A 15,396-nucleotide genomic window follows, 5' to 3' on the forward strand; every position below is an offset into this window, starting at 1 on the left:
CAATTGGATGAAAGAGGAAAGATTATGTCCAATTAGAGTGCTAGTACGCGTCGGTGATTTCTAATAGTTTTGGTCAATAGCATTTAGATTCGATATCAAAGTTTACGCCGTTCTCTGACGAAACAGTCGAAGCCGAGCCTGCGGAGAGAACGTCGAGCATGGATGCGACTGGCGCTGCCAAGACGACGGCGAAAACGGAGAGCACCCTCCGCATCGCTACTGTACACATCTAGCTGTGACTGTCACTCGTCATTTGCGTGCACGTGCGCCAGCAGAAGCAGAAGCAGAAGCAGAAGCGCGGCGGGCGAGGCCGCCCAGGCCATCGTCGACGATCTCAAGAAGCTCAAGTTGGGGCTTGAGATGCCTACGGTGCTGCAGACCTCCGCCGAGGACGGTCTCAGGAAGAGCGACAACAAGGCGCTGGACAACCTGCTGCTGCGCAAGATGATCGTGGTGCCAAGCTCCGAGATCTACGGCGGCGTGAGCGGTTCTATGCCTTTGGCTCGCCGTCCTGCGCGCTCAAGAGCAACCTGCTGTAGATGACGCTGCTGTGCAATTTCAAGAGCGGCAACCACAAGAAGTCGGCGGTGCTCAGCATCCAGACGGCGGTCATGGACTCAGACACTCTGGACCGACTGCTGGCGGGCATGTCACTGCTCGAGATCCTGGTGAACGACAACTACAGCACGTTCTAGGAAGACGTGGCGCGAGATGTCAAGCCGTACAAGGTGCGTAAACATTGCAATGGGTGTGGGAAGAGAAGGAGACTTACGGATATTGTGCGTGGTAAATGAACGGGATGCAGGTGAACCTGATCTACCCCGCGACGGAGCAGCATCTGCGCAAGCACGCGGACCGTGCTAGTGGAGACCAAGGGGGCGTACAGGTTCTGGCGCCGCCAATTCGTGTCCGCCGACAAGCTGCTGGAGATTGAGTGCACGAACATCATGCCCGAGGTGGTGCTCAAACGTCGGGTCAAGTTGACTGCTTCACGGACCTCATGGTCAAGTGCTCCAAGTCGGGCGCGCTGAGAAGCTGCTCTAGGACGATATTTGGGCAAGTACCCAGACCCGAGCCAGGAGGAACGCGAGAAGTACGAGATGCAGGACACCATGGCCGAGTCATACTCGCCCGAGGCAATCCACGAGATCTTCCAGCAGTATGACATCAAGGCGCATGCATGGACGCGGACCGGAGCTTCCCCATCTCGTTCAACCTCATGTTCAAGTGCACCAATGGCTCCCAGGGGGGACATACTGGCTACCTGTGTCCCGAGACGACCCAGGGCATCTTCCTCATCTTCCGCTGTCTGCTCGAGTATAATATCAGCAAGGTGCCCTTCGGCTGCGCGTAGATCTACAGTGCCTTCCGTGGCCGAAGACTCGATCCGGCCTCCTGCATGTGCGCAAGTCCCAGCATGCCTGTTGTCAACGAGGAGCCGCCACCACGGCGATGAGGAGCATGTACGCGCGCTGCGCCCGCAAGATCAGCAGCGTCAAGAAGATGGACCTGACAGCCATGCGTGGTGAGACGTCCGAGCTCAACTCACCAATAAACAGGTGTGCAAAGGTTGCTGCGGACACGGACACGCAATACAAGGCGAGCCAGGGCCGCATGGTCGCCGATGATATGATGTTCATCACACCGTGGAGCTGAGCCTTGCTGAGCACGTGCTCACCATTTTCGTGCGCATTCGCAGCGTGTACATGCGTCTGACGCCAGGAGCTGCGCATGCGCATCCAGAGCGTAGTACTGCCAGATGCTTTTGTTGGTGTTTGACGCCACAGAGGTGGAGTCGGAGAGTCTGCGTCTGCGTCGGCGTCTGGCCCGGTGGCTACTGCTACTGTGAGCATGTCGAGCTGATCTTCTGTTCATGCTGGCACTGCTGCTGTGAGCGGTGCTTCTGCTGCTGGTGGGGCAATTCGCGCTGGCGCGTCGGTGGAGAGGAGGTGAGTATTATGTCGAGCGCTGCAGTAAGACCGGAACCAACAACAAGACGAAGAGCGCATTCAGTCTGTTTCTACTGTGACGGCGACAATGAGCGAAAAGGTGATCGCTGCGCCGACACCTCGGTGATGAACAGTCTGTACGAAGCTCCGACCCAAGATGAGCTGCGTCAAGGTGATGACGTTTTCTCCTGATATCGATGCGCATCGCTGCTGCTAGAGAGACTTTGGAGCGGCGCTTCTTGGCGGTGGAGCAATCACAGCCAGCACACACAGAGCCGGATGATGTGGGTAACGAACACGAGCGACTACGGCGCTTTGGTGAATATGCTCCCAAGCTCGCTGAAGCAGAGCCCAAGATCCCACACATAGCGATGTTAGATCAGGGCGCGGCCGGGCAGTGTCTGTCCACGCTAACACGCTGCTGGAGAAGACGTAGGATAGCGACCATGGGCAAAAGGCGGGCCAACAGGTGCAGCAGGAGGACGAGGACCTGGTGATGATCATCGCGTCGGACGACGAAATGTCCAGTGTCGAGGGCAGCTCGGACTCGGAGGACGAGCAGGAAGGCGCGGGGCTCAAGGGCGCCGTGCGGAGCCGCCAGTAGCAGAAGGAGAGCCGAAGGAGAACGAGATCGCCGAGGACTTTAAGTTCGACGACGGCGGCACCTTCCACACGTCAGGCGGCAGCTCGTGGGACTTCACGGCCGCCATCTCGCGCATCGAGAAGATGGCGAGCGGCACCCCCGCGGCCACCAGGCGCACGCCCATCCAGGCCAAGATCGAGAAGCGCCGCAAGAAGGAGACCGAAAAACCGGCCACGAGAACGGTGACTCCGAGGAAGAAGAAGAGAAGGAGGAGGTGACGGCGACAGCGAGAGTGAGGACGAGATGGAGGAGAAGTCGGAGTCCTCTGATGACGAGAAGGAGGAGCAGGATGTGGAAGAGGACGATGTTGTCGTGGAGGAGGTGAAGCGTCTCCAATCGCTGCTGGAAGAGCTGGTGGACGCGTTGGAGAAGAAGGCTGCCGAGTTCTTCGGGACGGACCCTTTCGCTGCCAAGGAGTTCGGCAAGACCAAGTTCAAGCCTTTCGCCGACTTGAAGCTGTCTCGCCCCATTATGCAAGCCATCTAGCACATTGTCTCCGAAAAAACGGACGCCGATTCCGATCCCCATCGCGCTCACGGACAAGGACATCTGTGCCCAAACGGCTAGTGGTAAGACCGCTACCTTCTTGCTGCCCATTCTGGAGCGTCTGCTGTTGCGTTCGCGTCGTGTGCAGTCCACGCGTGTCGTGATTATTTGTCCCGTGCGTGAGCTGGCGACACAGTGTCAGTCAATGTTTGAGCAGCTGGCGTGGCTTAATGAAGATCTCACGAAGGTGTGCTTTAGCGTGTAGGTTAGTGAAGATGTGACCTCAAAACAGTACGAACAACTATATAAACACACATTATATTGTGAATGAGCTTACTCATGAGCACAAGTCGCTGCCTCATCCGTATTCGAAAACTCTTGGTCACTCAGACGGCGATTAAAGTTAAAGAATGACTTCAGCTCGCAGATTGCCCTCACCGTATCATCACCCAAGCGAGCACGGCGAGCGTTGAGAGCTATGCCTGCTGCTGAAAATGCAACCTCACTTGGAACCGACGTTGCCGTGACCGCCAAAAAATCTTGAGCCATTTGCTTAATACGAGGATAGACGTCCCACGTAACTTGAAACCACGCGCACACTTGCTTGCTTTCTTTCATCTCACTCATGCCTTCATCAGCTGCTAGCCACCTGTCAAGCCCTTTCGCGAACGACGAATCCTCACGCTGCATTTCCCAACCGCCTAAAACCCCGCTACTTTCAAGCTGGCTGTCGCCTATATCGTCCACAGGGGTGCCATCGGATATACTTTCACCATTCTGCTTGGAAAAACGCGCCATGAGGCCCTTCAGCTCGCTACCTCGCTTCTTTTTTGCTGACGGCGGACCGGAGGCTAGTTGCTGTTGGGCCAGAAATGCTTCGCGGTAATTCTTGTTGAACTCATCTTCAATTTCCTCCTTGACTTGATTGACATCTTCCACCAAGAGGTGCAGATACCGCTTAGCACGAGGATCAAGAGCTAGAGCTATCCGGGCTTCTCTTGTATTTACCTTCACCGTGTACTCATCCATCTTGGACTTAACAGCTCCAGCAAATTTCAGTGTCTGCTCGTCTTGTTCGGTTGCTATAGTTTCCGTTGCGTGAAACTGGATCAAAGAGTACGCGTAGAGCAGAATCCCGAACGTAGGATACGTCGACGCAGATAGCATATCAGTGGCTTCTTTGATGGGCCTGAGAAACTTGTAAAGAGCGTCCACAGCCGCCCACGCCTCCACTGAAATCTCCTTGGCCAGCGAATCACTTGGTCGAATACTGAAATCCGTATACTCACGGATCTTACCACGAATACGGCGAAGCAACTCGTTCAGGGGCTGCTTTAGCGTTAGAAGGCTCTCCATCATAGTCCACGTTCTATTCCATCGTGTCGGCACATCAAGCTTAGTGGTTATAAAGTTTTCGTCCAGGTCACTGCACACCCCTTGAAGCGCTTCAGACAGCTTAGTTGACTCCGAAATCTTTTTCACGATGTCACGCAAATGGCCAATTGCAGAATCGACAAATGGACACTCCTTGAGACCTTCCTTTACTGTCAACTGCAGAACATGCGCGGTGCATCGTAGTTGAACAACAGTTCTTGAAGTCGAGCTGGTGGTTTGCCCGCGTGGCGATCCTGTGGTGTGGTAATACCACTTAAATTCTCTTCTACCAAAAGGTATTAGAGACACCAACAACACGCTAACCCGCAAAGGTAAGCGCTTATTGGATCAAAACCTGAAGACCAGGAACGATCCCTTACACCGGGTCGGTTGCAAGCGCCTCTGTGCACCTTAGGTTGTCTTCGGTCAACCCAAAAACCTGTACCACTAGCCACGAGCTAAGGCTAGGATACTATGTAGCGCTTTCGCGCAACCCCACTGCAGTCCCTCAGAAAGGAAGGGTACCGGCGTGTTAGGCCTTATACAGGGGAACCAAGGTAAAACCTCGGTATGTAGACTAATACACTCAGGGAACTCTTATCCCACAAATATATACTGAACGATACTCTAATACCGTTCCTGCCTCTCCGGCCACGCCAACTCTTGGCGCTGCCGAGGAAACTCTCGGTCAATGCACGATAAGCTCCCCGACAGGCATCCACACGCAGCCGAGCGTATCCAGGCACTACAATAAGCTAGCTACACTTACCGAAGTCGGACTTGACCCATGTTGGCTTTGGGGGAAGACTGTCTTTTTATTACTGATTTTTCTGAGGCCCTGGGGCCTCGTTCTGGTCATCCTATGATGAGTCCTATGTCCCTATACAAATATCTAGTGTGAACGATCGCAATAAGGCGATTCTGGACACATCAAATGACGACCGCGGCTACACTAATAAGTGCGGCCGAAGTACGTAACTAAATGCATCTGTACCTAAAAGTGGGTACCATGAAGCCTCGTTCGGGGTTCTATTAGGACCCGACGAGGCTTCGGCCACTGCCTGTCACTCTACCGAGGGTAATGTCATCATCCAATCAGAAGCAGCCATCTCCGTCTCTCGCTTGACCTCGCCTTGATCGCCCCTTGATTGAACTTGATTGTCGGGCTGGCGGGTCAACAGCGTTGGAAACTGCCACTTTCCAATACCACGATCCAGGGTCGGTCAATTCTGCTTGAGCCGTTCGCGAAAGTCTTTCAATATCGCGCTGCAACCGTTCGTTGATCTCAGCTACCATGGTTGTGTTATTGGTGGCGTTGTCGGCAGTGATCGTCCACATACAGCGGAGAAGTGAGGCATCCATGTCTTTCACTGCGCGAATGAAGTGGTCGGCGAGCCGTTTACCAGTGTGTGGATACATCACGCGTGTAAACGCAATAATGACAGACCTCATCACCCAGTTGCTGTCAATAAAGTGCATTGTAACTACCATGTAGCCTCTCTTTGACGGGGAAGTCCACAGGTCGGTCGTGAAGCTGACACGGCGTCCAGCCACTTCGCGACAAATCTCTACGCGAGCAACATCCTTCTCCACTTTCCATTGACCGAGGACTTTTTTGCGGATAGTCTGTTGGTACGGAACACTGTACTCCGGACGCAACGCCTTGCAAACCTCCACGAACTCCTCTTGGTCGACAACCGCAAACGAGTGTGAATTCACAACGATCCATTTAATCAGCTTATCGACGCAGCTTTTTACAGCGTCTGGGGTCATCACCGCGGCGGCTATGCGGATGCTGCCTCGAGCATTCGATGGTAGGGCGCTGGAATTGCCGTAGTCCTCAGGATGATAGTCAACGAGGTGTTTCCGGAAGTTACCAGTGTTACGACTGCTCCAGATCTGCTCGTCAGCCGTACACAGCATGCATTTGTAGATACCTGTATTGAGCTCTTCAACGTACTCGAACACATCAGAAGCGTTCTTGCGCTTGCGTTTGTGACCCACGGAGCTAGCAACACCGACGGAAGAGATGGACGGGCCGATAGAAGAAACCGTAGAGATGCTGTCGGTGTCGTCCATGCTAGGCAGCGATCCTTCGGTTCGTAGTGATGGGACTTGTGTGCGGCAGTGCACCGCCGGACTTGACGTGTGACCTGAAGGGCGTGGGTTGGTGCCACGTACTCCGTGGCCTTGGAAGCAAAATGGAGAATGAACGTGAGGTAGAAGTACCGTGGTTTCATCCGGTTACCTCCTTGAGGTTGGCGGCTCCCGCGTAGTGGTCAAGGCTTGACCGTCAAGCCCATCCCGAGTCGGGATTCCCGACTGCGGTTTGCCCTCTACTGGCCGATATGCTCGTATCACGTCAATCAGGTACAACAAAATACACAGAGTAACATTGAAGCACGATTGGTCAATTTCTGTCCAATGAACTCCCACGCCAAACGGATTCGATCCGAATTTGATCCGTTTTAAATCCGGTTGCCGCGGATTGGATTCAAGTCTATTCAAAACGGATTGGCTCATCCGTTTACATTCTCTAGCAAGAACTGAGGTGAGTCAGCAGCACTGCGCTCGACGAGCGAAAACTTCAGAAGTGCAGAGAAGCGGGAAACGCAGGCAGCAATGATGTCTTCAATATAAGTGCATTCAACTTTCAAAACACTGACGCTAAATTTCCACCGGAAGGAGCGGTGGTCGGTCCTTCCGAGCGGTTCTTGTGCTGCGAACTACTGCAGCGCAAGCACCGAGCGCTTAGGGGTTGTACATGAACTCGCTCAGGAACTGGGTCAGGTTCTCCGGCTTGGGGACCGTGGCGAAGCCCTTCTGGTAGCCGTACTCGGCCACAGTCTCAGCGATCTTGAGCGACACGTTGCGGATCGTGGACAGCGGCGGGTACACGCAGCCGGTCTCCAGGTCGGCGGGGGTGGTCAGGCTGGCCAGCGTCTTGGCGGCGATGATCATGACCTCGTCGTCGACGTGGGTCAGGCCGGCCGCTACGATGCCGAGGCCAATGCCCGGGAACACGTACGAGTTGTTGCCCTGGCCGGGCACGAAGCGCTTGCCGTTGTACAGGACGGGGTCGAACGGGCTGCCGCTGGCGAAGATGCACTTGCCGTCCGTGAACGTGTAGGCCTCCTCAGCCGTGCACTCGGCCTTGGACGTGGGGTTGCTCAGCGCGAAGATGATGGGGCGCTCGTTGATCTCGCACATCTTCTGGCACACCTCCTTGCTGAAGGCCTTGGCGATGGTGCACACACCGATGAGGGCCGTGGGCTTGATCTGCTCGATGGCCGACAGGAGGTCCGGGCACGCGGGGGCGTCGTGGGCGAACAGTAGCTTGTGGTGCTGCAGCGACTCTTTGCGGGAGTCGACGATGAGGCCGCGCGAGTCCACCAGCCAGATCTGCTTGCGGGACTCCTCCACGGACTTTCCAGTCTCCTGGGCGATGGCCTGGGCGATCAGCTCGGCAATGCCCGTACCGGCCTCACCGGCGCCGAGGAACAGGAAGGTCTGCTCCGAGATGGCCTTGCCCGACAGGGGCACAGCGGCCAGCAGGCCACCAAGCACGACCGAGGCCGTGCCCTGGATGTCGTCGTTGAACGTGCAGTGCGTGTTCTGGTACTTGCGCAGCAGGTGGAAGGCCGTCGAGTTGCCGAAGTCCTCAAACTGCAGCAGCACCTTGTCGCCGTACTTGGCCTTGGCCGCGTTCATGAACTCGTCCACGAGCTGCTCGAACTTCTCGCCGCGCTCGCGCTTCTGGCGCAGACCAATGTAGAACGGGTCGGCCAGGTACTCCTCGTTGTTGGTGCCGCAGTCAAGAACGACGGGCAGGCACATCTGGGGCGGCACGCCGGCGCAGGCCGTGTACAGCGACAGCTTGCCGACGGGGATGCCCATGCCGTTGGCGCCCTGGTCGCCCAGGCCGAGGATGCGCTCGCCGTCCGTGAAGCAAATGGCGCGGATGTCCTTCTCCGGCCAGTTGTCCAGGATCTCGGCGACGTGGCCGATGTCCTTGACCGAGATGAAGAGGCCGCGCGGGTGTTGCGCGTAGTTGTGGCTGAACTCCTGGCAGCCCTGGCCGACCGTGGGCGTGTACACGATGGGCATGAGCTCTGGCGTGTGCTCGATGAGCATGCGGTAGTACACGTCCTCGTTGGTGTTCTGCATGTTCTGCATGAAGATGTACTTCTCGATGGGCGACGGCTTGCGGCGGAGCTGGGCCATGGCGCGCTCCGTCTCAAACTCGGTCGACGACACGGCGGCCGGCAGCAGGCCGCGCAGGCCGAGCTGCTGGCGCTGCTCCTCCGTGAAGGCCAGGCCCTTGTTGGCGATGGGCGTGCGCATGGCGGTGTATCCGGCGTTGGCCATGGTGGTGGCGGTGGTGGGGTGGCGGTTTGCTTGGAGGTGGAGGAGACGAATGCGCTCGAGACGGCAAATACCAGAATGAAGCACTGAAGGAGACCAAAGCCACGTCAGTTTTGGCTCGCTCGTTTCTGTTCTGGTCCCCGTGTGAAGGGGCGCGGGTCCAAAAATGACTTGGAAACTGTATGGGAATAGTCTCTGCAAGAGGAAAGCGCCGTCACATGATTTCACAAACGGGCCTGGGTTTTTCAAGGATTCAACAGAAACGGGACGCATGGGTCTTTTGAATTTGGGACACGCTGCTTGGTGCAGGCGCGCTTCTTGCTCGGCCCTTCAGACCTGCATGACTTTCATGGCCAGCGGTAGCGAAAGGCAACGTAAGCGATCCCGACCGCGTAAACGGCTATGTTACCGCCGAACGCTGGCGCTTCGTGTATTTTGTCATTGCAAACACTCCAGCAAAGTGTCGCTGCCACCAACCTTTTCATGATTAAAAACCAACCTGCGAGGGAACAAGTTGGTTGCTCCGACGTTTGAATGGTTGGTCCACGATTCCCGCCGCCGTCGGCAGCATCTGCCTCCTCTTGACGCAGTTTTGCGAAGCAACTTGCAGTGCAGTGACGTCGTCGTCGAGGCCTGCATGCCCGACACGTGGCGCTCTAGCGCGGCGGCGGGCTCCGCACAAGAGAGGGGCTCGCTGTCTTTCGGCTGTCAAAACCGCCCTGCAGCTTTGCTGCTTGGGCGCATTTTACACAAGACCGCTTCAACAAAGAGCGCCCATCGGTGGGTTCTTGATCCCGGGTTTTATTCTGAAAAGCCCAAACGCCCCGGCTCTGGACCGGGGTTTTTAAACGAAAGCCGCCCGTCGACAGCGCCTCGTCACGTGCGCCCGGTCTTTGTGCAGACGGCAGCAGCGCCACCAGCATTTTGCTCGCCGCGCGCCAAGCACCGTACAGTACTGCAGCTAGGGGCTTCCTGGCGGCGCCTCGCCACCACGATCGCGTTCTGGTGGCATGGCGAGCTGCTTGAAGTCGGGATGGCGACGGTCGCACGGCGATTCCGATGTTGGCGCCATACGACAACAGTAACTGCACGTGGAACCCGTCGGCCGAAGCGTCGAAAGCGGCTAGGTCGTGCTGGCAGGCTCGATCTAGGGCTTCGTCCTTGCGTCTGCAACCGGAACGCAAGTGCTGCTTGCGAATATCGGTACATCACCGCATGTGGAGGACGTGTGGGCGTAGCGCTCACAGCGTGGTGGAATCCTCGCGGAGATATCGGCGTGGACAGCAGCGCTTATCATGTCGTGTCGGCATTGCCGACAGTGAAGGTATCATTTTGGCAGTCGATTACAGCATGCGCTGCTTCCTGCAGCGGTAGCAGCGACAACGGCAACCGCTTTACATGCATGCATCACTCTTCTCCTGCACATTATTCGCTCTAATCGTCATAGCCATTGCCAATGGCATTTTGCCATCACCTGCATTGCAAGCCAAAACTTCCGCGTACTTCCACTGTCTGCGGAGGCTCTGCGTGAGCCAGTTGGCCGCATGTTGACTCGCTGAGCCGGTGTCACCCCTCGGACTCGACTAGCGGAGCCACGCGATCTTTCCGAAACGGCCGAAGTACCGTAAAAACGCACGTCGTTTAACAAGCTGCACTTGATGGTGCCGTCGAGAGTCTCGGTCGGCACGCCGCCACCACGAGTATTGTCGCCGCGCTGAGCTTCCGCCGCCGCAGCAGCTCTACCAGACTCTCTCTCTCTCTGGTGGTGCAGGCCGACGAGGCAGCGTCGACGCTGCTGGTTCGAGTGTTTGGACAGCCGGGCGGCCGGAACAGCAGCGGGCGGGAGCAAAGTGATCCAAATCGCGCGAGCACCGCTGAGTGAGCAGGGCTGGTGGACGACTTCCACTAGAAGTTCGAGCACCGGCGAGGCCTTGGCGAGCGGTGCATGGTGTATGGTGCTCTCTGCTCGTTGCTCGCTACGATGGCGCACCTCGGTACATGCAGCACACCGCGATGTCCGGCAACAACAGATATCGACGGGCCTGGTATAATATCATCGGCCCTGGCTCGCGGTGAGCCAGCCACACTGCAAGGCAAATGGCGGCGGGCTTCTGGACATGTACCGGATAACGAGGCCATCTCTCGAAGATACTGTAGCCCCAGGAGCTCGTCGGCAGCATGGCGGCAAGAATTACAATGCGCAGAGCGGATAAGAGCACCAAGCACTGGCCGTACTGTACGGTGCTTGGTTTCGGATCATGCTTTACTAAGAGTGCCCAAGGTGGGGTGTATGTGAGGCGTACTGAGCAGTGTACCGACGCGTGTAATCGTCTGAAAGAGGGACGCACTCCTGCAGTACGTATTTCACGCAGAACTATGGATAGATGCCAATAAGTACCATAAAGCAACGCATTGCCAGTGGCACTGATCTTCGTTAATGCACTTCCCTCGGCAGGGGTCCCCTTGGCGGACAATCGCTTTACAACGCTGTGTACGACCCCGCAAGATTCTGCCGGTCATTGCAAGTTTGACTTGATTAAAGTATGCATCGCCTCAGTTGTTTTTCTGACAATCATGGTGCAGGTGTCCAAGGCGCTCGCGGGCACGAGAGCGGCGCTGTCGCCGCGGGCGCTGCTCAAACTGCAGGCGCAAGTGCAGGCCATGGTGCGCTGCCTCAACTGCCCCGGAGGACCCTGGTATGAGCAGCAACCGCCCAAATTTGATCGCACCGGACAGCGTTGAAGGAGGAGCGTCCTCCACTGGTGGAGGGATAACTTGGTCTCCATTCTCACCTACTGGTTGTGCTGCTGCCGACGGCGACGAACAGGGACGTCGGCGTGATGCTGACGACGGATGACCACGTCCAGAAGCTCAACCGCAAGTTCCGCAAGAAGGACAAGCCCACGGACACCCTGTCCTTCCCGTTCCACAAGGTAAGCTTTTAGTCTAAGTGGATTGACTGGCCATGGTTGCTCAATAATGGATTCGCTGGCGTTGCAGGTGCGCGCTCCAGGGCGATTCCCGCGGGTCAAGACCAAGGAGGAGCGCTATCTCGGGGACATCTACATCAGTCCAGCGTACGTGCGACGTCAGTGCGAAGACCCGGAACTCGAAGAAGTCACGACGCTGGAGGAGCGACTGCCGGTGCTCATGGCGCACGGACTGTGCCACTTGATGGGGTGAGCGCCGACGCTACAGCTTCAGACTGTGAATCGCTTCGCCCTTGGACTGACCGAATTGATCGTTTATTTGTTGTGCAGATACGACCACGAGCTGGACGACGACTACGAGCGCATGCAGAAGGCCGAGAACTTCATCCTTAGCCGCTACACGCAGTTCCTCCCGCCTGCATTCGCCCCTGTCGACAGTGCATCGACCGCAGCAGCCGACGCCGCGAGGCCAGAGAAGCAACAATCGTAAGGTTACAGGATCAGACGACTTCAAGAGAGAGAAGGAAGTCTATTTAACCTTAGTTATTAGCCTCCATCCTCGACGCCGACCTCCAGACTCTTTCTTCCGGGCACCGTCTTCGTCGTTCTCCCGATCTTTACCTCCTTCGCCTTTGCGCGCAGGATCGAAAAAGCTGGAAGCACCTGACGGAGGCCCTACTTGCGTACGTGCCGATTGACGGACTCTGGTCGAGAACAGAGAGAATTAGAGAGATGAGAGATAACCCGACGCATGCGGAAGTTGACCCACCAAGGTGGTAAGACGGCTCGCGTAACGCGTTCACAATACAAATATTAGCCTCCAGTAACAACGGCAGGTGGCAAGGCAGACGACGACTAACGCTTCCTCTAGTTCTCGACGCAGACCTCCAGACCCTATCGTCCGGGCACCGACTCCAGACAGCGGGTGACCTCTACCTTCTCCGCCTCTGTGCGAAAGACCGGAAGGGGTGGAAAGCACTCGTTGACGCGCTACTTGCATACGTGCCACACGACGGACTGTGGGCGAGGGCAGAGAGTACGACAGAGAGAGAGATAACCCGACGCATGCGAATGTTGAACTACTTCGGTAGCGAGACTGACCGCGAAACGCGTTCACAATACAATATTAGCCTCCTGGTAAAGTTTGAACCGCTTTAGCAGCTCCGGTTCGTTGGTCCGGCGCCAGCCCGCTTGGGGCGGAAGCGAGCTCTCTTGGCCCAATTCCACCTTCATGGTCGTAAGACAGTCGATGCAAAGCTGTAGTTCCAGTCCCTGTTCAGACGACTTCAACCTGAGCGATATAATGGCGAATGAATAGTTTTGTGTTGGTATTGGCAGGTACTGGCTTCTCCTTCTATCGGTGCGCCAAGCTCTCGAGGCTCGGGCACTCGTCAACCGAAAGGACAAAGAGCTGGATTGGAAGTAAGTCGATGGTTCCTCTAATTCCGGCCCTCGACCATGTCGTACACCACGCTCGTCGCCGTCTTCATGATCATGGTCGTGAAACTGGCGTGCACGAATCGCGCCACGAAGCCCGTGGTGCCGAAGGTCAGCACCTGGTTCAGGCCTCCGGCGCGGTACTGCTGCCGAAAGAGCTCCGCGACTGAGACTTTGACGCCGGCCTTGGAGGCCTGCTGGATCTGCGCCACCAGCACGTCCATGGGCAGCGTCACGGCCGCGCTGACGAGGCCGCCCAGCAGCGACGAGATGACCTGCTCGCTCGTCGTGAGCACGCGCTCGGGGTTGTTGCGCTTGTACACAAGGTTCTCGGCCTGCACGGAGAAGAAGAAGCGCGTGGACCAGTCGGCCACGCGCTTGACCGAGAACATGCCCGAGCCCTTCATGAGCGCGGCCACGCCCTCCTTGTGGATGACCTTGACGCCGATGCGCATGGAGCGCGACATGGTCTCGAGCGGGGTCATGTGCTCACGGAAGACGGGGTCCGTCATCACGCGCGTCTTGAGCAGCAGCGTGGGGCTGAGCACGAAGCCCTGGAAGCCGCCGCCGATGCCGCCGGCGATGACCTCGGACGTGCCCTTGCCGATCTTGTCGCTGTTGACCAGCGGCGTGAGCGCCGTGCGGGCGATGGAGTGGCCCCAGGCGAAGACGGAGCCCTTGGCCACGCCCTGCAGCGCGCCCCACGGGAAGAAGCCGTCCCAGATGCCCACGAGGCCCTTGGCGTGCATGATCTCCTTGGTCAGGTGCACGTACGAGAACTGCGGCTTGGTCTGCTTCATGATCTTGATGAACTCGAGGTAGTGGCCCAGCGCGAACTCGTACGTGAGGCACACGCCGGCGCCCACGAGCAGCTTCACGCCGGCCTTCTCGGGCTTGGGCTCCTTCTTGGCGCTGAGCGCCAGGGGGCTGCCGCGGTAGGCGCTGAGCGCCAGCGGGTGGAGTGTGGAGCGGTGCTTCTGCTGCCACACGGCCGAGCCGGTCACGGCGCTGGCGAGCGAAGGAGAGAGCATTGTGCGCGGTCGGTCGGGGAGGGCGAGGAGAGCGGAGCGGCGGCGGCGGGCAAGTTGGGCAATGGGGCTGTTGGAAGGAAGAGGGGGGTACGTAGCGCGCTTGGATTCGGCTGGGCTGAAGCTCAAAGAGGATGGGCAGCGGCCCAGATTAAGTGGGCGCACTCGGTCTTTGTATGCGCGTGTGACGAAAAGATCGCGACCTGTGCGGCCCAGAGCGTGTGTTTCTCTGGAGCGGGGTGAGCAATCGCTCGGCGCCCGACGGCATCGGGCAGCAGCACATCTCTTCCTGGCCTGGCAGTCGGCCCGACGCATATCGTGCAATACTGTACTCTATCGGCTTGGGGCGTCGGGCGGAGATGGCGGCGCACTTATTGCGCAGCTCGCGATTTGCGCAACGCGTTCTTCAAGTGCCACGCGCGTGACGTCACCCTTCGATTCTCCACGCACACCTGCCCGCGCTCGAAGCTGGTGGTCTAGCGCCGCGCTAGGGATGGCAGCTGCAAGTGCTCCATCCATCCATTCCTTTGTACTCGCAGAGGTTCTTGTTGCTCGGCATCCTGCGGCTTTTTCGGAGGGTCCGCGTGATGCGGATCCCCAGTCTTTTCGAACCGTTGCGGCGGTCTCCAAGCAGACAAACGGATGGTGCTCAGCGCGCTGCTGCTTGGAGGTGAAGGTGTCGGTACGAAGGCGAGCCTTGGGAGCTATCCCGCGGCTTCTCCATCGCCGTCGCCAACGCCGATGCGACCACCGACCTGGGCGAGGTCCGCCACCACCGCAACACATGGCTTCAGCCCCACTTATTCCGGTCACTTGACTGCCCGCGGACGACCAAGCAGACAACACCAGTCGTATCTTTGCTTCAAGTCGTCAAATCTCGCCTGCAAGGGAACCGTCCTCAACGCGCAGCGCAGCCACTCAAAGCGTCCCCATCGGCATCTTCAGGCGAGACGCGCTCGGGTTCTGGCGCTGAATGCGCGCTGCTGCAAGTTGCAGGACGCAATGGCACGGGCGCCGCTGGCCGCTCTCAACTCGGCGCTTCCGGCGGGGCGCGAACGCTGAAGAATACTGTAGCGCTCAGTTTGCAATAGCCGCGGCTGGTGATCCGGATATTCCAGCTCTCGACTCGCATGCATGCAGAACTGCCCCCGCGTTTCTCTCGGAGAGCGCAAATCGCGCCCCAT

The 15,396-nt window shown here is 57.6% G+C and overlaps 4 protein-coding genes across 4 annotated transcripts; 2 read left to right on the top strand and 2 right to left on the bottom strand.

Annotated features, from left to right (window-relative positions):
• Positions 1 to 158: 158 nt before the first annotated feature.
• On the top strand, positions 159 to 3,343 carry PHYSODRAFT_330800 (hypothetical protein; the record flags this gene model as incomplete). The annotated part of the gene is made up of 17 exons (XM_009527508.1): positions 159 to 221; positions 310 to 480; positions 564 to 668; positions 696 to 728; positions 806 to 880; positions 921 to 969; positions 1,045 to 1,159; positions 1,198 to 1,333; positions 1,411 to 1,617; positions 1,653 to 1,710; positions 1,788 to 1,820; positions 1,896 to 1,960; positions 2,043 to 2,129; positions 2,386 to 2,535; positions 2,571 to 2,774; positions 2,824 to 3,050; positions 3,079 to 3,343. 17 exons carry the CDS (start codon positions 159 to 161, stop codon positions 3,341 to 3,343), a joined length of 2,043 nt encoding a protein of 680 aa, XP_009525803.1.
• Positions 3,344 to 7,192: 3,849 nt separating this feature from the next.
• On the bottom strand, positions 7,193 to 8,885 carry PHYSODRAFT_559636 (hypothetical protein). Its single transcript, XM_009527509.1, has one exon. It carries the CDS (start codon positions 8,818 to 8,820, stop codon positions 7,204 to 7,206), a length of 1,617 nt encoding a protein of 538 aa, XP_009525804.1. The 5' UTR covers positions 8,821 to 8,885; the 3' UTR covers positions 7,193 to 7,203.
• A 2,506-nt stretch (positions 8,886 to 11,391) lies between these two features.
• On the top strand, positions 11,392 to 12,000 carry PHYSODRAFT_502347 (hypothetical protein; the record flags this gene model as incomplete). Its single annotated transcript, XM_009527510.1, has 3 exons — positions 11,392 to 11,513; positions 11,645 to 11,750; positions 11,818 to 12,000. The coding sequence occupies 3 exons, from the start codon at positions 11,392 to 11,394 to the stop codon at positions 11,998 to 12,000; spliced, it is 411 nt and encodes a 136-aa protein (XP_009525805.1).
• A 1,186-nt stretch (positions 12,001 to 13,186) lies between these two features.
• On the bottom strand, positions 13,187 to 14,215 carry PHYSODRAFT_559639 (hypothetical protein; the record flags this gene model as incomplete). Its single annotated transcript, XM_009527511.1, has 1 exon — positions 13,187 to 14,215. One exon carries the CDS (start codon positions 14,213 to 14,215, stop codon positions 13,187 to 13,189), a length of 1,029 nt encoding a protein of 342 aa, XP_009525806.1.
• Positions 14,216 to 15,396: the final 1,181 nt, after the last annotated feature.

The sequence above is a fragment of the Phytophthora sojae genome, assembly GCF_000149755.1.
Source record: "Phytophthora sojae unplaced genomic scaffold PHYSOscaffold_4, whole genome shotgun sequence".
NCBI classification, from domain to species: Eukaryota; Oomycota; class Peronosporomycetes; order Peronosporales; family Peronosporaceae; genus Phytophthora; species Phytophthora sojae.

Bases quoted from the DNA above. Each gene is read 5' to 3' on its own strand.
- PHYSODRAFT_559636 (XM_009527509.1), bottom strand. From the start codon at position 8,820: ATGGCCAACGCCGGATACACCGCCATGCGCACGCCCATCGCCAACAAG.